Genomic DNA, 23376 nt, shown 5'->3' on the forward strand with positions numbered 1-23376 from the left:
CCGCGCCGGCGCGTCGAGAGGGGACAGGCAGCCGCCGCGATGGTGAGCGGGCGCGGGGGGAGGGGCGGCGGGCCGGGGCCGGCGGGGGGCGGCGGGGGGCGGCGGGCCGCGCGGGGCTGGGGGCGGTCAGCGGCGGGGGCGGGGGAAGCTGGGCTCTGGGCTCCGCGCTCACGCCGGCCCGCCGCCCCCAGGACGTGTTCCTCATGATCCGGCGCCACAAGACCACCATCTTCACGGACGCCAAGGAGTCGAGCACTGTGTTCGAGCTAAAGCGCATCGTCGAGGGCATCCTCAAGCGGCCGCCCGACGAGCAGCGGCTGTACAAGGTGCGGCCCCGGGCGGGCGGGGGCGGGCGCTGCGGGGCGGCCGCGTCGTTGGTGTAAACAGTGGCCGGAACTCCCCCGCGTGGAGGCGAGGCGGCGCCGGTGCTCGGTGGAGGGGCGGCCCCGGGGGGCGCGCGGGGGGCCCCGGGCGCTTCTTGGGGGGCCGGCGGCGTGTCTCATCCCCGCGGCGGCGGGCTGGGGAAACTGAGGCTGGGCGAGGTGACCGTTCAGCCCAAGGTCAGCGGCAGAGCCGGGGTTTGAACCCCGTTGCCTTTAGTGCCCTGCGGGCCCGTCAGAAGCACACCCTTTCATCCCCACTCCTTACTACCGACAAGCGGAGGATGTCGGGGTGAGTAGCGGCCCAGCAGGCCACCACCCAACGAGCGCATTACTCCCCAAGCTCCTGCCGATGCTCTGAAAGTTCGTCCTTCCCCTTCAAACCAACTGAAATTATGTAGCGAAAATGGCTTGGGGCTTTGTGTTTTCATGGGGGAGTCCGTCCTCTTGGCCCAATTCAGGTGTCCAGCAGCATGGAGCCCTTCACCTAAGTGCACTGGTCTCATTCTCGCTGGAAACCGGGAAACTGGCTTTTCCTTCCAAACTGAGCCTCTCTCTGTTAGTCTCTGGAAGCCTCTTATGCTGTGCGTCCGGGGAGGCTTCCCTGCTGCCTGTGCTCCTTCCATGTACTGTATTCCATGCTTTCTGGGTCTGCTTCACTCACTGAAACCTCCTGGCTGCCCTACAAGTTGGGAATTCCAGTAATTCCCATCTTACAGATAAACTGCTCATCAAAAAGATTAACCGCTTTGTCCAAGGTGGCAGAGCTGGGATTCAAATCAGGTCTACCAGTGGACAGACTGGGTCACTGACTCTTGAAATTAGAATCACCTGGAGCCTTGGGAGGGGAAAACGAGATTCCAGAGCTCTACTCAGAGGTTCTGATTTGGAAAGTCTTGTGTAGCCCTGGAAATTTTGTTTGATATGTTCTGGGGGTGGTCCTGGGCCCCACTTGGGGCCATCCATCTTTCTTCTTCTGACTTTCAGGGTAGTTGCTGACCAGGGAAGTCTGGGACTCACCCCTCCAGGGGCCTCTCCCAACACCCTGCCTGCCTCTCTCCTCAGGATGACCAGCTTCTGGATGACGGCAAGACACTGGGAGAGTGTGGCTTCACCAGTCAGACAGCACGGCCGCAGGCCCCAGCCACTGTAGGGCTGGCCTTTCGAGCAGGTGAGCGGGGCGGCCAGGCCGGGCGAAACAGCCAAAGAAAGGGGTCACTGGGGAGCCTCCTGTTCCTCCTCCCAGCCTCCAGGGCAGTGGCTTCCTAGTCCACAAAGCGCAGGCAGTATCTTGTGTATTTGTTTCCCCACAAAGAAAAAAAAAGCAGAGATGCTTGTAGAAATTGAAGCCTATTTCATGAAGGATTGAAATATCCCTAATCACTATACCAGTTTCTGTTTAAAGGTCTTAGTACTGGGTCCTGTGCTTTGCATTTTATTTGTTGTTCCATTTAATACTTGGTACCCCAAGAGGGAAGTGTGGCTATCCCCACTTTGGAGTCATGGAGACTGAGGCTTGCCGGCAGTCATGTGGGGAGCTACGGTTCAGATGCAGACTGCTGGGACCTTGCTTGAGCTGGGCACCATGCCAGGCAGTCTTTGAGGGGCATCACTTAATCTCCCAGCATCTCTGTGCATGCCACACGTGTGTTGTGCCCATTTTAAGGATGAGTAACTGAGCCTGGGGAAATTAGGTCACTTGCTGGGACTGCCAGATCCAGAATTCATGTCCAGTCCCTGTGCGCTCATGAACCACATGCCCCCTGCCCAGTGCTTAGAAACCCAAGGGTGGGGGCGGTTCACTGCTCTCCTTCCCCCAAGAGAGGTTTGAATTTTACTGTCTCTAGAAACTTGAACAGGGGTTGTAGTGTGTTCAAGTTGTGTGGAGTAAACTCGGTTGATAAGTAATGATTTTTCTGGCTTCTTGTGACAAAAAGTGTAGTGAAGGTTGAGGAGGGAGTGTACAGTCTTAGCCACACTTCTGAATTTCATGAGGATCACTGTGCCAGGCCTCAGCAGCCATGTCCTTGGGTGGCTGCTTCACACTGCTGACCCCCCCCCCCCGTCCTGCTGGCTGGAGTTCCCATCTCCATAGAGGCGTGTGACACTTAGGGCAGCCTCACAGGCGGTGTGAGCCCCCACGGGCCCCAGGCCTTGGCCTGAGGGTGCTCAGGAAATGGAAATCTTAAGGGCCTTCATGTGGGTCCCCTCTGACCCTTTCAGTAGTACTAAGGTAGGTGCACAGCTGATGCAGACTTTACACAGGTTAGGCCCTGTTAGGCCCTCATTCTGAGGGGGCAGGTGAGGACTGAAAGCACATCTCCCACTCTGCTTCCTAAGCCAAGGCTTGGCTACATTCTCCCGGAGGACGTAGTCCTTCCTCTTAAAGGCAGTCTCCTGTAGGCTTGCAGAGACTCTTGGAAGATGTCAGCAGGCCTATTTTGTTGATGAAAAAAATCACAACACAGGGTTTGTTTTTCCCCATGACCCCAGTTAGGGCATTGAATGTGGGGGTGACTAGACCCTAGGTGGCATCACCACTGGGGCAGGTGATTGCTGTCTTGATGGAGGACACAGTATGGACTGAACTGGCTGTTCTTTGTTCCTCCCTTGGGCTGCAAAAATGCACTTCTGCGTGGGTAATTGTTTTCCTTACAGAGTTTTTGGAAGAGCAACACAAAACTTAACCCACCCCCCAAACTGGCTGCTCAAATCAAGTGTTAAATAGCATTGTCCAGACTTAACCAAAAACGGGAGAAATGAAGGCAAGAATTGTCACTGCAGATTGGTCGTTTTGAAGCTGAATTAGTTAAGCTGAGCCACCGGTCTTTAAGTTCAGCATTGTGGACATCTGGGGTCAGGTAATTCTGTGTGAGGTGTCTTGTGCACTACAGGATGTTTAGCATCTCTGGCCGCTATTAGAGATGGCCATCTACCCACTCTGCCAAGTTATGACAACGGAAACTGTTGTCAGACATGGCCGCCTTTCCTATGGGGGCCTAATTGGTTGAGAACCCTGAGCCAGGTGGAGAAGTCTCCCTGTTGGAAGAAAGTGCAGGAGTAAAGTTAGGAAGTGGGGCTCGTTTGCTTTGTGCTGAGGTGACAGAAACAAGACCGGGCTTTCTGGAGCTGCTGTTCTAGTGGGAGAAGCAGCCTGGTCAAAAGAAACGGCCATTTTGGCTAGAGGTACGTAAATGCTGCTGTAGCAATGCACAGGTATTGGGATGCAGTGACTGTCTATGTAGGATGGCTGGGGAAGGCTTCTCTGAGGAGTGATGTTTGGGTTGACCACTTGAATGCCCCTAGACAACCAGCCATTGAGAGTGGCAGGCTAGGGACTAGCAAATACAAAGGCTCTGAGGCGGGAAAGAGCTTGATGTGGGGAACACAGGAGACAGGTGGACAAAGGGCAATGGACTTGAGATTTTATTCAGTGTGATGGGAAGCTATTGGAAGGTTTTAAGCAGGGGAAGGACAGTCTGGTTTGAACTTAAAAAAATCTGTGTTTAGTAGAGAGGAGGTGTGAATGGAACAAGGAGATGGAGATTCTGGATGAGGGGAGACAAATGGGTAAGGGTCTGTGCACAGTGTCACTAGTAGGTGTAAAAGGTGAGGAAATGGACTTGGATGCGGGGGGGGACGGGCAGTCCAGGTTGGGCCTGTAGGGGTGGGACTCATTCTAGTAGGATCATGGAGGAGACTCTGCAGAGGTGGGGATTTGCTCAGAGGACACCAGAAGCTAGATAGTAGTGGCTGCTCCCTCCAGCTCTCCCCACCCACCCCTGTCCACCAGATGAAGCTTTCGAGGCCCTGCGCATCGAGCCCTTCTCCAGCCCACCTGAGCTGCCCGATGTGATGAAGCCACAGGACTCAGGAAGCAGCGCGAATGAACAAGCGGTGCAGTGAGAGGGCCCTGGGCCAGCCCCCAGTGCCCCCCCCCCCCAATAAAAGATTTGGGTGTCTGCCTGGTTGCTGCCTTTTTCTGTGCACTCTTCTCCTGACTCAGGCATCACCTTCCCTGGGATGGGTCTGCTCCCCTGCAAGACAACTCAGGTTAGGCCTGAGAGACCACAAGCTCTGTGGGCCCAGCTGTCCACCCCCACCCCAGCCTGCCCCTCTGAGCCCACTGGCGGAGGCCTGGGAGGAACCTGGAGACCCAAGGTTTGGGGCTTTGTTCCTCTAGTGACTTCCTGCCAGTAGGCAGGCTCCCAGGCAGCTTCTGAGCTAAGGAGAAGCCAGGAGCAAAAGCAAGCTGGAGCCAGGGTATGGGCTTTAGACTGGGCTCTAAGGAGGACCCAAAGCCTAGATCCACCCAACACATGTCCTCTGAGGCCGAGAGTGCACTGGGGGGAGCAGTCAGAGTAGAACAGTTCTCTCTCCACCCGTAATAAATCATGTATAGACCCAATTCCTGCATTTCTCATTTTTATTTGACAGAAAAAGTTGCTCTTGCTGTACAGATTTTTAAAAAACCAAAATGCCTTTAAGAAACGTGAAGAAAAGTTGGGGGAGGGGCCACCACCTCACTGGGGGGGCAGTAGGGGCCAACTAATTTCCACTCCTGCCCCTTCCTTCCAGGAACACCTCACACAAAGTTCCCAAGTTCCAAACCACCGCCCCCCAGGAACTCAGGGGTAAAAGGGGGCATCATTGCCTCCCAGGCCCTTTCTAACTCAAGACCAGGGTGTCCCCAACTGTATCATCCCCTCCCGCAACTCCCACTCTCATTCCCACCCACCCCAAACCCCCCAAAACGTGAACCAGGAAAAACTCACAGAGATTAACATTTCACAGGAACAAAGAAAAAAGGGGGGGGAGGGAAAGGAGAGAACCCTCCCCCAAGATGCTGCCAGGGTTCAAAGGGGGGGGGAGACAAGGACCCCTCCCCATGGCTCTGCTGGGGAAAGGGGACACTCCCTGCAGCTCCAGAACTTGGGGTGTGGTGGACTTCCCCCCAGAAGGATTCAAGGAGACCTGCAACAGAAAAAAGGAATCAGTGCAGAGACCAGCCAGTGCTGGGGCAACTCAGAAGGGGACCAAGCACTGGAGTGCCAGGACAACGCACCTGGAGGAGCGGTGCCGCACAGGGCGGGGGCTAGGCGTCTCCCTCCTGCGCTTGTGGCCTGGGGAGCGACTGTCCCCACGCTGGCCTCTGCGGGAACCCCGCTCACTGCTGCTGCAACGACACAGGACACACATGGCAACACCAACCTCTGGCACCTTTGGACCTTTTCAAAACTCTTCACAGAGCCATGCTGGCCAGGCTGGGCTGGTTATTGACAGGAGGCCCTACCTCTGCTGGTCCCGTGGCGAGGGCTGGGGCGAGGGGCGGCGGCGCTCCGCAGGCGAGTAGCTGAGGGACCGAGAGTCTCGGAGGGAGTCTATTGGCTTCCGGGGGCTACGGGACCTGGGGAGCAGAGTAAGTCCCCATAGCACCAGAGTCTTTCAAACCCACCAGCCGGCACTCAGGACCACCCCCCAGGTCCTGACCACCAAACCTCATACCACACAGGGCCAGCCTCAGACCCACCTTTGTCTGCTCACTCACCCATCCGCCCGCACACCATCCACCGAGTGCCCCAACTGGCAGGGCACGGGGTGCAGCGGGGGATGCAAAGATAAAGACAGTCCCTGCCCTTGGAGGGACTCAGTCTGGTGGTGAAGGGAGGCCCACTTGGCCCCATGTATGGGAAGCAGCCCCACAAGGACCGATGTACAATGGGTCTGGGGACCCGGGGGGAGGGGATACGGGGCAGGGATGGGGCAGGGTAGTCTTCTCGAAGGTGCTGTTTGAGCGGAGTCTTGCAGAACGAGGAGTTCACCAGGCGGACAAGGGAATTCCAGGCAGAAGGAACAGCATGTCCAAAGGCATGGGGTTCTCCTTAGACTGCAAGGCGCTGGGTATGGCTGGAGCACAGGGCATGTGTGGGGGCGGGCAGGAGAGGAGAACACAGGGCAGGCAAGGCCAGTTGGTGAAGAGCCTCACACGCCATTCCCGCAGAGGTGGGGCTTTATCCTGCAGGCCACAGGGCGTCCCGGAAGGATTTGTGGAGTGGAGGGAAGTAACCAGATGTGCGTTTTAGAAAGATCCCTCTGGCTACGTGTGGAAGAGAATGGCGTGGAGGCAGGGAGACAGGGAAGAGGCTGTGGACAGAGTCGGGAGAAGATGACGGTGGCCAGACCGGAGCCCTGGCAGTAGCAATGGGGAGATTTAAAAGCTCGTATCCCTGGGACCTGGGAGCAGGGAACAGGCTGCATGTCAGGGGCAGGGAGAGGAAGGTACCTAGGACTCCACAACTCTGACTGGAGCACCCACTTGGACGGTGCAGCCCTCTGCCACAACAGGGCACAGCGAAGGCGGTAGGGAGAGCAGAACCCAACTCCTCCCACCTAACCAGACGCCACAGTCCACCTGAGACTCCCAGCAGGGATCTCACACCCAGGGTCTCCCTGCACCCCTTCCATCTCAAGCAAGGCAGCACTCACCTCCGCTCGCCAGGGGGTGGCTTCTTGGGGCTTGCAGGTTTGGGCAAGGCCTGAGGGCCAGGCTTAGCAGGGGAGGGGGAGGAAGAAGTCGAAGAGGAGGAAGAAGAGGAGGAGGAGGAGGAGGAAGAGGAGGAGGAAGAGGAAGAAGAGGAGGAGGAAGAGGAGGAAGAGGAGGAGGAGCTGGAACTGGAGCTACTAGAGCGCCTCTTCCGCTTGGCTGGGGTCGGCTCCTGAGGACGTCCCTCTCGAACAGCCTCCTTTGAGGCTGGGGCGGGGCTGGGTACCCTGTGGGAGAAGCAGAGCGTCACAAGGAGACAAGCTGCCCCAGCCCCAACCCTACCTTCCTTGGCCTGGAGGAACGGCAGTGGGGGAGGGGTGCCGCAGAAAGGCCCTGCGCCCTTTCCAAGCTGAGAGCCAGTGAGCGCATTCTCTGGAGAGCGGTGGCCCGAGCTGACCCAACCTCTGCTAACACAAGCAACAGGCTGGGGCCCGCAGCACAAGGGATCAAGGCTAAACCTCAAGAATATCCCTGATGGAGGAATAAGGCCCCTGGGCTCAGGTGTGGAAGGCGAGCTGGGTGGTCTCCTTCCACGGAGAGCCACAGTTTGGGGAGGCCCCCATGAGTGCGGGTTGGCTGGGGGAGGGGCCGTCCTGCCTGGAGGCAGGGAGAGGGATGGGATGACCTCTGAAGATCCTTCCAGCCCAGGGAGTTCCTCTTGAGGTCTAACTGCCATCCCTCCTGCTGTAAAATTAAGTCCATTTCCTCTAGTTCTGTCCTCTGTAGAGACGGAAAACTCATCATTATCCTCTAGAGAATGAACCTTTGGAGACTTTTATCTGACCCGCTCCTCCCCCGCCCCATACCCCCACCCCAGCATTCTCTTCTACCCCCAGCTTAAGGGTCAAGGTTCCCGTACCTCCTTCAAAGAGCAGAGAACCTCTGGATACGGCTTTTCCCTCCCCACCACCAACCATCCCCCCAAACCTACCCCGTACAATCAGCTGTAAAAGTCAAGCCCCTCACCTCTTCAGTGCTACCTCAGGTTGGGTAGGAAGGCTAGAGCCCTCTGAGTCGCTAGAACTGGAACCAGAAGAGGAGGAGGAGGAGGAAGACGATGATGATGATGACGAAGAGGAGGAGCTGGAGGAGGAGGAGGAGGAGGAACTCCGCCGCTCCTTTGCCGGCTGCAGGGCGGCCAACGGGGAAGGCTGCTGGGCCCCCGTGGAGGCAGGTGGTTCCCCACCCTCAGGATGGGACATCCCAGGGACAGGGCCAGAGAGCATGCCATTGTGGTCACCAGCAGAGGACGTGGTCTTGGCCACTGTCCCAGAGGAAAGGGACTGAGACCCTGCTACAGGGGTTGTCTGGGAAAGCAAAGCTCGGGACTGGTCAGAAAAAGCAGATGGCACAGGGGACCTAGGTCTATCCTGAGCTGGAGGAAGAACACACTGTGAGGGAGCCTGGACCATTCTAGAGGCAGGAGAGGGAGCCCGCTCAGAGGTCATTCTAGACTGGCTCAGGGCAGATGGTGGGGTTCTGGAGCCTGGGCCTCCCGGCGGGGTTCTTGATCTGGCTCTGTCAAGAAGCGGTGGTGAGGTTCTGCCACTAACGCGCTCGTAGGCAGAGAGGGGCACCCTGGGGCTGGTAAGGTTTGCACCAGACAAGGCTGGAGCCATTCTAGCACTGGTGAGGCTTGCAGGTGCCAAGGCAGGAGGGGTTCTTGAACTGGCAATATTCACAGGAGCTGTGGCATGTGCAGATCTAGGACCCACCAGGTTTGCAGGGGCTGCGGCCTGGGGTGTTCTGGAGCTGGAGGGATAGTTTGCAGCAGTTGGGGGTGTGCCAGAGCCGGTGAGACTCAAAGCTGCCAAAGCAGCTGGGGTTCTGGCTCCTGCTAGGTTCACAGCTGGGGCTGTAGGGGTGCGAGGGTCAGCAAGGTTCACAGCAGAAGGTGCCACTGCTGTTCTGGGGCTGGCCAAGTTCATGGCTGCTGCTGCAGCTGGTGTTCTCGAGTCAGCCAGGTTCACTGCTGTTGGTATGGCAGGTGTCCTGGCACTGGCCAGGTTCATGGCTGCTGCAGAGGCTGCAGGAATCCTACTGGCAAGGCTTGCAGCTGGGGCTGTTCTGAGACTCATGAGAGGCACTGGAGCTGGAACCTGGGACATTCTTGCAGCAAGGCCAGCAGCAGACATGGATGGAGGCGGCCGAGCAGTGCCAAGACTGATGGCTGTCAGGGCAAGTGCAATTCTAGACTGTGCATGATTTTCCGGCACAGATGTTCTTGGGTGATCAGGAATTCGGGGACCTGGACCATCCATCATGGAGCCACCAGCTTGCTGCAGGACAGACATGGGTGTTCTAGAGCTGCCAAGGGGTTCGAGCATTCCAGGTGATCGACAGCGGTCCAGAGGTGTTGGTGACATGCTAGGACGACTGAAGCAGCTCATCCTGGAACTATTGAGCGCTACTGGAGGTGTCCGAGAACCAGAATGATTCCTTGTTGCTGGAGGACTAGCAGAACGTGAACGATCAGAACTACTTCCAGATGCAGAACGCCTTCGGATGGCAGGAGGAGATCTTGTTAAGGACCGTTTGCCCCGAGTTGTTCGCGGAGTACGGGATCTAGAACGGCGGCGGACAGCAAGTGGAGAGCGACTTCGAGAACGTTTGCGTGGCAACAGTGGGGTCCGAGACCTAGAGCGGCGCCGAATAGCTGGAGGTGTTCGGGACCGAGATCGGCGGCGTGTCACTGGAGAGGTTCGAGAGCGGGACCTCCTTCGAGTTACTGGAGATGTGCGAGATCTAGATCTTCTACGGGCGACTGGGGATGTTCTCGATCTCGACCTTCTGCGAGTGATAGGGGAAGTTCTGCTTCGAGATCGCCTCCTGGTTACTGGTGGAGTCCTAGATCTAGACCTTCTTCGGGTCACTGGTGGAGTTCTAGAACGGGAGCGCCGGCGTGTCGGTGTTCTGGACCTTGAACGACGGCGGGTTACCGGTGGTGTTCTAGACCTGGATCGCCTTCGACTCACTGGAGATGCTCTGGATCGAGATCTTCGTCGAGTCACTGATGTCCTGGACCTTGATCGTCTCCGACTGACTGGTGAAGTTCTAGACCTGGACCTACGGCGGCTGACCAGAGGTGTTCTGGACCGGGATCGCCGGTGAGTGGCGGGAGAGGCCCTAGACCTTGAACGTTTCCATGGGGCTGGTGAGGTACGTGAGCGGGACCGCTTCCGACTGGTCGGGGGTGTCCGCGAACGGCCTCTTCGGCGTCGGGAAGAAGTTCGGGAACTCTCCTGCCGGGCGGGAGACCTTGAGTGGTAACCAGAGCCTCCTCTCCGCCGACGAGTGACCCGAGACCTTGACCGGCTCCGCTGTCTTCTCCGAGAGGTTGACTGAGAAGATCCAGACCTATCTCGACGTCTAGTTGTTCTGGTTTTCTCCCTCCTTGAGCGGGAACGGGACCTCTGGAGCCCACGGGGCTTTGGTGACGGAGAACGGCCTCTCCTTGAAGTTGTCTTAGCACGTGGGGATGAAGCTGAGCGCCGGCGGCGTGAGGATCTTGACTTTTCAGCTGGCTCTGGGGAAGAGACTGAAGGACTTCTTCGGCGCCTTGGGGGAGTTCTAGAACGGGTTTCCGGTGAGGATGATGCAGAGCGGCTTCTTCGAGAGAGTCTGGCCTTCCTAGTCAGCTCAGGAGAGGATCGAGAGCTGCGACGGCGAGGTGGAGTACGGGACTTGGTCTTGGGCTCTGGTGAGGACCTAGAGCTTCTTCTAGCAGTTCTGGATTTGGGTGGGTGTTCTGGAGACGACTCTGAACTGCTGCTTCCTTCAGGAGAAGGGCCTCTGCCTTTGCTTGATGAACCTGACCTGCTTCGTCTGGGAAGAGCACGAAGGGCAGGAGCCTTGGGTTCAGGAGAGGAATCAGAACCACTCTGTGCCCTGGGTGCTGCTCTTGGCTTATCTTTAACTTCAGGAGATGAGCCAGATCTACTGCGCCGAGGAGAAGGTCGGGATTTGCTCTCGACCTCTGGAGATGACCCAGAGCGACTCCTTTCTCTAAGTGGTACTCGTGTCTTAGCTTTAGAATCTGGAGAAGAGTCTGATTCACTTCTTTCTTGAGGGGATGCACTTGGTTTCCCATCGAGTTCTTGAGAAGATCCAGATCGACTTCTCTGACCAAGAGGAGTCCTAGCCACAGCCTTCTGTTCAACTGATGATTCTGACCCACTTCTCTCTCTCTGGGGGGTAAGACACTTGTTGTTGAGCTCTGGGGATGATGGTGAACGACTTCTTGGCCTAGGAGTCTGAGGCAAAGCTTTTGGTTCTGGAGAAGAATCACATTCGCTTCTCCCCCTGGATGGTGTTCTAGGTATATCTTTCATTCCAGGAGAGGACCCAGATAAGCTGTGTCTTGAGGGAGTCCCAGACCCATCTCTAAGTCCTGGAGAAGACCCAGACCTGCTTCTCCTCGAAGGGGTTCTGGGTAAGCCATCTTTCAGTTCAGGAGATGCAGAGCTACTTCTTTCCCTTGATGGTGTTCTGGGTACTGCATCAAGTACCGGTGAAGAAATACTCTGATATGAAGACATTCCTGCTTTTCCCACTGCATCTGGGGATAACTCAGAACTACTGCGTCTAGAGGACCTTGTTGATTGTTCCTTCAGATCTACAAATGGATCTGTCTCCAGCTGATTAGGAAAAGATCCATTCAGATCTTCTTTAACTTCAGGAGAAAATCCAGTATTCATTTCTGCAACAGGACCTGAGTTTCTAAATTCTAAAGGTAACCCAAAACTATTCTCCCTCGGGGGAGAATTAGACAGTTCTTTATGTTCTGGAGAAAAATGTGGCCCACTCCAAGTTGAGGCCACTGCAGGGACTTCTACTTCCAAAGAAGTCTGCGACTGGCTTTGGTCAACAGTTAAAGACACAGTGGGTCTTTCTTCTATTTCAGGAGATGATTCAAAGTTACTTCCAGCCACTTCTTTAAGTTCCGGAGACAAATGGGAGGGGACCTGGTTTGAGGATTCTTCAGATTTCTCTACCACCTCCATTAATTCTTCATCTTGGCTTGGCTTAGCTAACGCACTTTGGTCTTTTGTATCTGGAGATGATCCAACACCACCACCTCTTTCCCTTGATGGGGTTTTAGGAGTCTCTCTGAGTACTGGTGGGGAATCAGGCTTATCCTGCACTGGAAGAGGACTTGATTTGTCTCTTGGTCTAGGAGATGACACAGTAATATCCTCCTGAAGGAGTAAGCCTGTTTTCTCTTTTGATTCAGAAGGCTCCCATCTACTCTGCCCCAGAAGAGATTTCGAGTCCATTGCAGGATATAGGGTAGAGTCAGACTGAGACTTGCTCTGCTCAGGAGACATTACAGATTTTAGCCTAGGACTGGATAATTCGCTTCTTTCTTGTCTTGCTGGAGATTTGGGTGCCAGCTCAGTGATTGGAGATGAGGACCTGGACCAGCCACCCTTAAGAGGTGTCTGAGATGTGCTCTGCAGAGATGGAGACTCAGAGTGACTCTGTTTCATTTCTGGACTTGAAGCATCAGATCTAGGGTCTGGTGAAGTTTGAGATTGTCCTTTCTGTTGCAAAGAGGTGGTGGCAAAACACAGCTCTCCTGGTGGTGTGCTAGACTTTACTCCTGGACAGAGAGAGAAGAATCCAGAACTTTGTGCTGATGAGTCTCTAGACTTCTCTTGGGAACACGGTGACTTCGATCCACAAAGATCATGTCCCGATGGAGTTTGGGGCTTTACTTTAGGGCATGGAGAAGTAGATCCTGAGTGACTTTGTCTTGGTGGCATTCCAGGTTTCACTTTGGTATCTGGTGAGGAGGACCTAGAATGGCTTTGTCTTTGCAACAGTCTAGATTCCACCTTGGAGCAAGGAGACTCTGATCTGCTTTCCCTTGGAGGTGTTTTGGATGTCACCCTGCTAGGACTTGGAGAAGAGGAGCCAGAACAGCTCTGGATTGGTGACGTTACTGCCTTCACTTTGGGTTGTGGAGACGATGACTCAGATCGGCTCCGTCTTGGAGATGTGCTTGATTTCACTCTAGGAGGGGAGGACCCAGAGCAGCTATGTCTCGAAGGGGTTGTAGATTTCATCTCAGGGTCAGGTGATTCTGAACAGCTCTGCATTTGTGGCGTGGCAGATTGTTCATTTGCCTGGGGACTTGTTACAGACCCTTGCCTTGGTGGCGTTCCAGACTTCGTTTTAGGTTGAGGAGATGAACTGGAACAACTCTGTCTTGATGGTGTTTTAGATTTCTGATTAGAAGGAGGAGAAGAACCAGACCGACTTCGCCTTGGTGGTGTTCTAGATTTAGCTTTTGGTTGGGATGATCCAGAGCGACTGCGCCTTGGTGGTGTCCGAGACTTTTGTTTAGGACACGGAGATGACCCTGAAAGGCTTCGCCGCAGAGACAAGCGAGATTTTGCTTTGGACCGTGGTGAAGAGAGAGACCTGCTCCGCCTTGAAGAAATGCGAGATTTTTTCATTTCTGGGCTTGAGTTGGACCTGCTCCTTCTCTGTGACGCTCTGGATTTGTTCTTCCGCTCTGATGATGAACCAGACCTGCCTCTTCTTTGTGGCGTTCTAGAGTGAGATCTTCCCCGTCTAATCACACTTCTACTACGAGATCTTCGTCTTGCAGGTGTCCTAGACCGAGACCGTCCTCGTCTTGTCGGTGTCCTAGACCGAGACCGTCCTCGTCTTGCAGGTGTTCTAGACCGAGATCTCCCTCTTCTGGCTGGGGTTCTAGAGCGTGACCGACCACGTCTGGCTGGGGTTCTAGAGCGTGACCTGCCACTTCTCCTGGCTGGTGATCTGCTACGAGACCTCCGTCGTACTGGTGATCGGGTCCTAGATCTGCGCCTAGCAGGTGTTCTAGAGCGAGACCTGCCCCGCCGGGCTGGTGTTCTAGAGCGAGACCTACGTCTGGTGGGTGTTCTGGATCGTGATCTGCGCCTGGCAGGTGTTCTAGAGCGAGACCTGGCCCGACGGGCTGGCGTCCTAGAACGAGATCTGCCCCTAGTGGCTGGGGATCTAGAGTGTGACCTGCCTCGCCTTGCTGATCTAGACCTGCCTCTTCTCTGGGTATTTCTGCTTCTAGACCAGCCTGGTCGCTGAGGAGACCTAGAGCGGCCACGTCGCTGGGGGCTTCTGGATCGTCCCCACCTCTGTGCAGACCGGGACCTACGCCACTGAGGGGACCGGGACCGAGAATGACCTCTCTTGGTAGGGGTTCGAGACCGAGATCGTCCCCTCTTAGTAGTGGTAGGGCTACGGGACCTCCCCACTCTTCGAGAAGGGGTATGAGAATGTGACTTATCCCGCTTTGCCCGGCCATGTGAGCGACTCTTGGATGTGGGAGAAGAAGAAATTTCTCGGCGGGACCCAGGAGCTGGTGCAGGTTTAGGACTTTCGGGGGAAGAGCTGGCATGTCGAGAAACTTTGGTAGGTTGAGGGGATGGTGGGCAGCTCTCTGAAGAAGACTGGGGAGGTTTCTCAGGAGACTTAGTTAGTGAACGGCCCCGGGGTGGGGAAGCCTCAGATGGGGGGTTCACTGGCTCCTGACTTAACGTGATTGTTGCAAGGGGTTGTGGGGAGCCGCCATGTTGCTCAGCAAGGAGCGGGGTGGGAGCAGGTGGTTCTGGGCCTGTGCTGCTCCTTTCCGGAGAGGGGCTAGGTCGAACTGCAGATCTCTAAGAGCAGGGGGAAAAAGTATGGATAGGAATGTAAGCACCAAAACTTCCTAACACCCATAAGAGCCCAACACCCTTCCCAATGAAATTTTTCTCTGCACACCCCATTACACCAACTGGTCCCTTTCCTCACCACAGGCCCTCATTAACAAAAAGATTATACAAAAAGTGGAGAAAACACAAAAATATGGACAAGCTATCACTTTAAAACTCTTATTATCTAGGAAAAAACACAATGCAAACAACTAATGCACAGTATTTTGTAACCACCACAACAAAATGCCATGACGTTAAAAAAAGGGCACTTTTTTAAAACGGAGAAACAAAGCAGTTTCCCAAAGTGGGAGGCATCTAACTTTACCCTTGAAAAAAATACTGAAAAGAACAAAAGCAAAAATTTGATGACATGATTTATATAAATAAGACTATGATGAACTATACAAAAGAAAAAGTAGACCAAGTTATAAAAGCTTTAAATATGAGATTTTTGTGATCCAACTTGTAGTTTAGGAAAGGAATTCTGGATGACGTGGAAAATGGACAAAAAAGCTAAGAATTTAGCGAAGAATAATTTATGTAATAGCTGAAACAGGAAAGCATCGTGAATAGGGCTCAATGAGAATAACCACAAGATGAAAAGTACTGAAAAAACAGATATAGTAATGTTTTCAAATTGCAGGCAGCAACCCAAGGGGTTAAAAACCCTTAGCTACACCCAGCATTTAACAAAATAAAAAACTAAACACATAAGTACTACGACTAAATATAATTAAAAAAAAAACTTCCCCAAACTGTACATAAAATTATAAAATATTGACGTAAAACCTATTAATAAGCAGTCAAGTTTAAAAGACATAATTCTAAAAAATTTGCCAATATAAAAAAAACTTGATAACTAAGAGAAATGCATTAAAAAAACTAAATTCACTTCTTTCAAAACTTCACTTCCCTCCTTCTCTTCAAACACCAGTCCTAACCCTGCAACCCAAAAAACATCCATTAACTCAGTAACATACCTCCTTGTCTTTATCTTTGTCTTCATGAGGACTGCTAGGCTGCTTTGTAGAGGGCTCTGGGCTGCTAGGCTGCCCTATGTTGGTGGTACCTGGTTCCTTAGAAGGTGCATCTCCCTCCCCTCGACGCCCTGAAACAGGGGAAGGACTTCGCCCAGTCAAGGCAGTTGTATGCGTTTTTGCTGCTGCACTTCGAGACCTGAGGAAGGTAATTGAGGGCAGGGAAGAGGAAGAAAATCAGCTCAGGGGAGAACAGAGAACCCCCTCCCCAGCTCCCATCCACCTTTCCTGAATGTACAAACCCTCTTCCAAAAAGCCTTCTCTTACACATACGACTCAAATCACTCATACGGAAATTCAAGTCCAATTCATTTTGGTCCTTTTCTTCCCAACACAGTCCCCAAAAACGTTCTCCCTCTACCCCTTTACTCACCTCCCCCAACCTCCTCCAACCCTCCACCCTGCCCATTCCCTACCCACTTCATTCACAACTCACCTCTGAGCCCACCTCCTTCAGGAAGCCTTCCCCGATTAAGGAAGCCAGGGTAAGGATTCCTTCCTCCCCCAGACACCACGAACAAACCACCACCCCCCCTATTCTGGCAGTCCATATACATCAGAACAAAACAAAAAATAACAAACAAAAACAAAAACAAAAAAAAAAAAGAGAAGGGGAAATGTATATGTCTGTCCATCCTGTTGCTTTAGCCTGTCAGCTCCTAGAGGGCAGGGACCGTGTCTTCCGAATGGTCTGTGCAGCGCCTAGCACACCGTGGGCGCTCAATAAATATTAAATTGATTAACCCACAAGTCCCTCTCCCTCCCTTCCTCCTGGACCACCCCTTACCGACTGCGGGAAGTATCAGAAGAGGAAGCAGAGTCAGCAGATGTTGAACGGTGGGCCCGACGGCTCTTGGGGGCTGGTGTTGTACTTCGAGACCTGAAGGAAGGCCACCACAACTCAGGGTTCTGTCACACTTGTACTGGATTCTCATCCATCTCTCAACCCTCTACCATCCGTCAAGGACATAACTAATTCTCCCCTATCCCCCACCAAGTAGTCTTCACCTACTTGTTAAGCAAATTACCCTCCAATCCACACAAATTCACTCACCGCTTCCGCTTCTTGTCCTTAGATTTACGTTTGCTCTTTGGAGTGGGAGACCTGACGAATAAAAGTAAGATTATTAAAAGTAATCATCATTTTAAAATAAAACCAAAAGTAAAATGGAAACAATCAGGGAATTAACAGTGCAAGATCTAAGAATTGAGCTATATTCCAAGAAACCCCCTAGAGAACAGGCAAGGCCAACCTGGCTCACCATTCCATGTGCCACTATGCCCTTTATGCCCCAAAAAGCTCTTACCTATGCTTCCGTTTTTTGGATTCAGACTCTGACCTGTTAGAGGGGGAGGAGGGGAGAAGAAAAAAACATGAACCAATACCTATGCCTGGACTGATCAAGCCTCTCCAATCACTCCACGTACTCCCACCTCATACCTGTGCTTCTTCTTCTTCGAGCTCTTCTTCCTCTCTCGTCGAGGAGAGCTGCTCTCTGACCTGCTAAAGATGGGTTCAAAAACAAAGTCATTCTGCTCGGCTCCTTCCCTGACCTTCCCATTTATAATCCACCTCCAAAAGAGGCTTCTTCTAAGCGCAAGGAAAAAAAAAAGTCTAACAGCACCAAGGTCTCAGACTTACTCTCCAAGAGACTTAAGTACCTCTAGCATAAAGCAACAAATCTCAAAATGAAAAAGAAAATCCAATTTAAGATGTTGCTAGTTAGTTCTTAGTTGGCAGAACTGCAGAATCAACCCTTCCCCACTGAAGAAACGTATTCATTCTCGGACTGAAATCTGAAGGGTAACTCCCTCTTCCCTGACAACTCTCACCTGCTTCCAAGAACTATTTTCTTGAGAAAGAAAACGACAGGATTAGTGCTCTGGCTATTAGAGTAACTTTCCAACTAACTTACCGTCCTCTATCTTTCTTCTTTTTTTTCTTTTTTTGCTTTGGGGTGGGTGAGCGAGAACTGCTGGACTCCCGGACAAGACTTGGAGAAAGATGAAAAGATGCAGGATGAGTGCTAAGACAAATTTTAAGACATTTCAACTTCAAAACAAAATCAGAACAGTTTGATAGGAAATAGTCCAAAAAACCCTCACAAAAACAAGTAACAGAGTACACAGAATCAAGAAAAGAAGCTGACATAGATTCTCGGCCTTGAGTACCTGTAAGGTTTGGGAGGCTCTGGAGCTGGTTGTTTAGCTTCTCGAGCACGACGCTGAGGATCAAAAGAGCTGCCATCCACATAGGAATCACTGATGCCAAAGGCAGCACGGAGTCGCTCATTTTTCTTCTCATTCAGTTCTGCCAACTGGTGAGTCTCAGTTACCCTAGGGGGAAAAAAAGGCAAAGGTCAGAAGGAGTCAGCAAAGAACAGAGTCATATTCACACAATTGTAGGCAGCCAAATGGGCCAGGGAAAAGATGAGAGCAGGGAGAATGTACAAGAAGAGAGGATAACAGAAGCAGCTATTTAGCATCCAAAGGAAATAAGTGATAGTGAAAACACTCACGCTGGCCTCTGTCCTGGGGTCTCTTCCTTGCCCCCAGGGTTCACATCCTTCTCCAGCAACATGAGTCGAAAGGTAGCCACCTTTTCCTGAATTTGCTGTTCCTCGTACCTAAAGAACAAATCCCTTCAGGGTTAAAGTTTGACTAGGCACTTTCCCCAGTCCCAGGTTTACAGTTTCCTCATTCCCAAGAGGATCCCTTCCCTTTCCATGCACACATAAAAACTTTTCAACTCACTGTCCCCCAAAGGGCCTTTCTCTTAAATCTTTCTCATCTTTTCCTGTTACCTTCTCTCCACTTACTATAGCCTCTAGAACAGTGGATTTTAAACATGCTACACTCCAGGGGCCAAAACAGGAAAGTTAAACAGAGTTCCAGGTGCTCCTCCCCAACTTCAACAACAGGTATTTCCTGAGATTCCGAAAGTACATTGTGTAAGAAGGGTGCCACTGCTGAAGTTTGAAAACCACTGCTCTAAAAGGTCTTCTGCCTGACTGTGCCCCTTTTCCAAAATTTCACTTCCCTACCCAACTCATGATCCCCTCTTATCCAGGTATTATTCCAATTCCTGTTTTCCTGCCTTCGTGTACTTTCCAAAGCCTCAATCCTTCAGTCCATTTACTTCCTCTTCTCTACCAATAACACCACCTGTCAGCTTATACCTTAGCTCTTCTCTTCCCTGGTACCTGCTTTCCCACCTCCCCTTAAAGCACATTTTTGTTTTTCTATGGCTCCCCTCTTTCCCCATGTGCCTCCACCTAAATAATTCAGACTCTCTGAGGCTTCCTCTTGTCACAGACACAGTTTCCTCATCTCCCACCTTGAGCTGTCCCTTAACTCCTTTCCATTTTCTAGCTCCTTTATCTCCTCCCCTCCTACAACTCCTCTCAGGCCTCTTCAACCAGCCCTAAGCTCCCTACATCCCACCTAATTCCCCCAGCTCTGCACTCACTCAGTGCTTGGCTCTCCCCCAGCCCTCCCCTCACCCCTGCTCTTCCATCATCTCCTCCAGCTCGAGGCATCGCAGCTCCACGCGCCGCTTGCGCTCGTGGTCCAGGATGTCAGGATTAGGCCGCTTCACCAGGGCAGCCTCCAGGCGCCGCAGTTCCTCCTCTCCCTTGTAGTCAGGCCGCTCACCCCGGCGGCCCCGCACCAGGGACAGGTTGCGCTGGACGTAGCCGTTGGTGCCGCTGCCCCGGGGCGTCGGCAGCCCGATCCCGTTGTACATGGCCCCGTGCCCGGGGGGGGCACCACCGCTCCTGAGGGGGAGCGGGGAAACACGGGTCAGGCCCCTGACCCCAAACTAACCACTTACCACCACCCAAATCCTTGTTCTCCTTCATCTATTTCAACACGAATCTCCACACTAAACCTCCTTTAGCTGCTTAATCCTCCTGGTCTCCTAACAAAAACCCTTCCTTATCCTTCCCATACTTTCCATTAAAATCACAGCCCAGCTCTTACAGCCTTTACCCCCAAAGTGCAAGAGCTATTTCCATTTCTGTTTGCACCTAGATGTTCTTTTCCACCCTAAGAAAACAAGAAACCCGTTTCTCTCAAATTTCTCCACACTGCCTCTTTATTCTCCCTTGGCCCCAATAAGCCCAAGTGTTGTCTCCACCAACTAATCTAATCCCTAACATCTGGTAACCTACTGAGGCCTCCAAACAGCGCACAACCACCACCACAGATCTGTGGCCACTGAGGCCCACAATACAAGTTCAAAGATTCTTCTCTAAGAACTGACCTGAGAATTTCAGACTACGCTGTTATGAAAACAAAACAGACTAAACAACCCCTACGTATTTGAACAGGTGGACTGATTGGTTCCTGACATAAACCAAGTGTCCTGTACACCCCCACATTCAAGAATAAAGGCCAGTAAGCGTATCAGAAACACAGAACCTCGGATGTAGAATCCTCTTGTATTTTACCTCCCAGAGTAAGAGACCATTTCCTGGATTCCAATTATCAATAAGTTCCTATCAACTACCTCACCTGGTATCTTATTCCTTTAATTTCCTTCCCATTGGATTTCTTACATGATTTGCAGCTCACCCGAGTCCCATTAGTTCCTCTTTAACATCACCTGTTTTCAACTCAATGCTCTGAATACATCAAATCAGCCTCCTCTGCTCCAACTGTTCCCATACCCTCTACATTCCTTGCCCTAAACTTACTCAGAAGCCCCCTCTTTATACCCCCCATTCACTAACATCAGTCAGCTTTCCCTATCAATACCCTGTATCTCACTTCCTAGAGTTTCTCTTCGAGGCCTGCCTTATCCCTCTCATCTTATCTCCGTGCGTTCTACCAAGTTCTATCCTCTCAACCTGTCCCAACCACAGCATGGCTCTGAAGAGCCCTCAAGCTCCCATTCTTCTGGTTAGATTTCTTAGCTACGCATACTCTATTCCTTTTCCCTACTATATGCACTTTATTTCTTCCCCCATCTCATCCTGTCAAAGACAGCTTCACAAAGCATAAATGAGGGAAAACTACCCCAAGACAAAACCCAAGAAACAAGTGGAGAGATTAATAGATAAAATTGAGTAAAAAGAAATGCTATGTTTTTAAAATTCCAGAAAAAAAGAGCACACAAATATCTGGAAGAATGTACTAAAACAAACAACAACAAAAATAAGTAGGGGAAGACAGTGAATGGAAGGAAAATTGCCCAATTCCAGAACTGCTTGTACCTCTATCCCCAAACTCTAAAGGCTGGATCCTTGCCCAATCCCAGTAGCACTCAAGAGGGCTGAAAACAACACTAAGATAAAGGAATAACAAATGAGGCTAAATCTAGGAAAAGTAGAAATACACATTCAAAAAAAAGAAAAATCTCTTTACAGCACAAGAAATCAATTTCTCTATCTTCCAACCTTCACTTTTGTTTTCTCAAATACCAACCCTCCCCACTCTAAACCTAGGTCCTTCTTTGCCTCTCTAAACCCCACCTAATTTCTGCCTCCCTTACAGAATGCTTCTCACATACAATTAATTCTTTAGCTTAACCATTCACCCACACTTCCATACCACCTCACACAAAAATCCTCCCACTCCCTTAGTAGGGAAAAACAATAGCTAAGGAAAGGGTTTTAAAACACAACGAATTGTAGAACTTTTAGGGAACAAGCCCCCCCCCCCCCCCCCGCCCCGGGGCAAAACAGCCCTCAAAACACTAAAAGGAAAAGACCAAAGAGGAACACCAACACACAGAAAAATCATCAAAACCAGGTAACTTAAACAGGCATTCCTAACTGGGGTCCACAGACTGTGAGCACTCAACCTACCCAAGCTAAAGTCAAAGAATAAATATAAGCTGCAAAGCAAGACAACAGAATTTTTGCTGGAAAATTTAATCACGACGCCAAACTAACAAAGAGATATAAGGCAATCTGGAAATTCAATACTGAGATACTCAAGAAAAGGAACGCGCCAAAAACGAGGTGGGTATGCAGGAAAATGGACACAGGTAAGCGCAGTAAGGGGGCATTTCGGTAGCTGGGCGGACACCATGGAACCCCCAAAATTTTAAATAGTTCCAAGACAAAACCTAAAGCCACACACTTAAAAGACAACGAGACGCTCTTTTCGAGTTTTTGGTCCAGACGACATCTTAGATAAGCCTGAGTGGAAACGAAGGTTCATAAGGGTTGGGTGCCAAATAATCCCTGAGTCGGCGCCCAGCGTTTTCTTCCCAAGGAAGAGCTCCAACGGCCTCCCCAGCTTTAACACAACTTTTGAAAGACAACGAGTAAGTGGAAAACTAAAAACACACTTACGAAAAAGAAAAGTACACGGTCTGCCTTTACGTACCTGAGCTGAACACGTCTTTCAAAAAAAAAAAAAAAGAAAGAAAAAAGAAAACCAAGGTTTGGAGCTCTCCTCTCCCCACCGCTTCGAGACCGACAGTAACGAGTCTGAAGGGCCCCAATATGCGCGGCACCTAGTCCCAGGCCTCCCTGCAGCGGCGGCGCCGCCAAGGCCTATTTTCGGCCTTGAGGCATGGGGGAGGGGGCTGCGTGGCGCCCAGGAGTCTGGGAGGCTCCGCGCCGGACCGCAGGCCCGCGGGAGGGACTGGGAAGCCGGAGGCCGGAGAGGTTCGAAGAAAGAGATCCGGCAGCAGGCCCCCGCCGCCGCCGCCTCCCCGCCGAGAAAATGTCGGAAGGGGCAGCCGCGGGAGAGCCTCCTCGGCCGCACGCGTGGGGGAGGCGAAACGCCGAGGCGAACGCTCCCCCTCCTCGTCGCGAGCGCGCGCGAGCCCGAGAGCAGTCGGCGGCGCGAGCCGTTGCCATGGGGGAGGGGAAGGGCAGTAAAAGCCCGCGCGCGACAGGAACCGAAGGAAGGCGGGGGGGGGGAGGCAGGCGAGCGAGGGCGTCCGCGTGAGCTAGGGGCGGCGAGCGCGCGTGCGCGCGGCGGCCTGGACCGTTCTCCGCGCGCTTTGGCCTCGCGCCGGGGGCCGCCGCCCCTCCCCCACCCGGCTCGCGCGCTCCCTCACCCTCTCACCCGCCGCCGCCGCCGCCTCCACCCGCCGCCTCCGAGGGGGAGAGGTGCTGCCGCCGCTGCTACTCAAGCTCCCGAGTCCCTCGGGGCCTGGAGCTGCCGCCTCGCTTCGCCGGTCCGCCCGCCTCAGCCGACACCGACGCCTCCTCGCTTCCTCAGGGGCCGCAGCGGGCTCCGACTGCGCCACTCGCACCCCGCCTGGGCCGCGCTGCACGTCAGCACGATCAACTAAGTGCGTCAGCACGCACCCGCGCGCGTCGCAGGGCCCGCCGGGAACCGTAGTACGCCGTGCGGCGTTGTGCGCAGGCGCGGAAGCCACATCGGGAACTGTAGTTTCTTAAGACCCGAGGGAGGGTCAACACCGTTGCCAATGAACTACGAGTCCCTTCGGCCAGTGCGAAGAAGGGCGGGTGAGCGGACCGGAGCGGGCCACGTATTCCACAGGGTTTCCGCAGGGAGGGGGCGGGGCACAGGGCCCAGGGCCACATCGAGGGATGCTAGCGCGCTCCCCGCCCTCCCACTTTCGACCCAGAGCACTCTGGGAGTTGTAGGTCCTGCGTGCCGCGGAACCCGTATGTGGCTTCTGCCGGGGACACGGCCGCCATTTTGTCTCCCCATGTTTGGAATTGATGGTCTGAGTCTAGCGACAGAGCTGCTTCTCTGTGATCATGGGCCCTTCGGGGTGTGCC

General features: G+C 53.0%; 2 protein-coding genes across 7 annotated transcripts; one reads left to right on the plus strand and one right to left on the minus strand.

The window, feature by feature from the left end:
• The first annotated feature begins 6 nt into the window (after positions 1 to 6).
• Positions 7 to 4342, plus strand: ELOB (elongin B). The gene is made up of 4 exons (XM_021698252.1): positions 7 to 42; positions 192 to 326; positions 1446 to 1551; positions 4174 to 4342. Exons 1-4 carry the CDS (start codon positions 40 to 42, stop codon positions 4284 to 4286), a joined length of 357 nt encoding a protein of 118 aa, XP_021553927.1. The 5' UTR covers positions 7 to 39; the 3' UTR covers positions 4287 to 4342.
• Positions 4343 to 4788: 446 nt separating this feature from the next.
• SRRM2 (serine/arginine repetitive matrix 2) lies at positions 4789 to 22879 on the minus strand. 6 transcript variants are annotated; one of them, XM_021698255.2, is made up of 15 exons: positions 22691 to 22879; positions 19168 to 19440; positions 18184 to 18291; positions 17837 to 18001; positions 17581 to 17658; positions 17106 to 17165; positions 16972 to 17004; positions 16719 to 16769; positions 16452 to 16544; positions 15608 to 15803; positions 7891 to 14591; positions 6867 to 7151; positions 5674 to 5787; positions 5446 to 5556; positions 4789 to 5354 (listed from the first exon to the last, which is right to left on the minus strand). In XM_021698255.2, the coding sequence occupies exons 2-15, from the start codon at positions 19407 to 19409 to the stop codon at positions 5345 to 5347; spliced, it is 8247 nt and encodes a 2748-aa protein (XP_021553930.1). In that variant the 5' UTR covers positions 19410 to 19440; positions 22691 to 22879; the 3' UTR covers positions 4789 to 5344. The 6 variants fall into 6 exon arrangements, with proteins under 6 accessions (XP_021553930.1, XP_021553929.1, XP_021553928.1 ...); XM_021698254.1 differs by having other exon boundaries at positions 5446 to 5553; positions 17106 to 17168; XM_021698253.1 differs by having other exon boundaries at positions 17106 to 17168.
• Between the last annotated feature and the right edge of the window lie 497 nt (positions 22880 to 23376).

The sequence above is a fragment of the Neomonachus schauinslandi genome, chromosome 5 (assembly GCF_002201575.2).
Source record: "Neomonachus schauinslandi chromosome 5, ASM220157v2, whole genome shotgun sequence".
NCBI classification, from domain to species: Eukaryota; Metazoa; Chordata; class Mammalia; order Carnivora; family Phocidae; genus Neomonachus; species Neomonachus schauinslandi.

Excerpts from the sequence above, each read along its gene's own strand:
- ELOB (XM_021698252.1), top strand. Across the intron at positions 327-1,445 it reads ACGAGCAGCGGCTGTACAAG|GATGACCAGCTTCTGGATGA; the intron begins GTGCGGCCCCGG and ends CTCTCTCCTCAG. Across the intron at positions 1,552-4,173 it reads AGGGCTGGCCTTTCGAGCAG|ATGAAGCTTTCGAGGCCCTG; the intron begins GTGAGCGGGGCG and ends CCTGTCCACCAG.
- SRRM2 (XM_021698253.1), bottom strand. The coding sequence starts at position 19,409 with ATGTACAACGGGATCGGGCTGCCGACGCCCCGGGGCAGCGGCACCAAC. Across the intron at positions 17,005-17,105 it reads TCGAAGAAGAAGAAGCACAG|GTCAGAGTCTGAATCCAAAA; the intron begins GTATGAGGTGGG and ends CCCCTCTAACAG. Across the intron at positions 15,804-16,451 it reads TCTGATACTTCCCGCAGTCG|GTCTCGAAGTGCAGCAGCAA; the intron begins GTAAGGGGTGGT and ends TACCTTCCTCAG.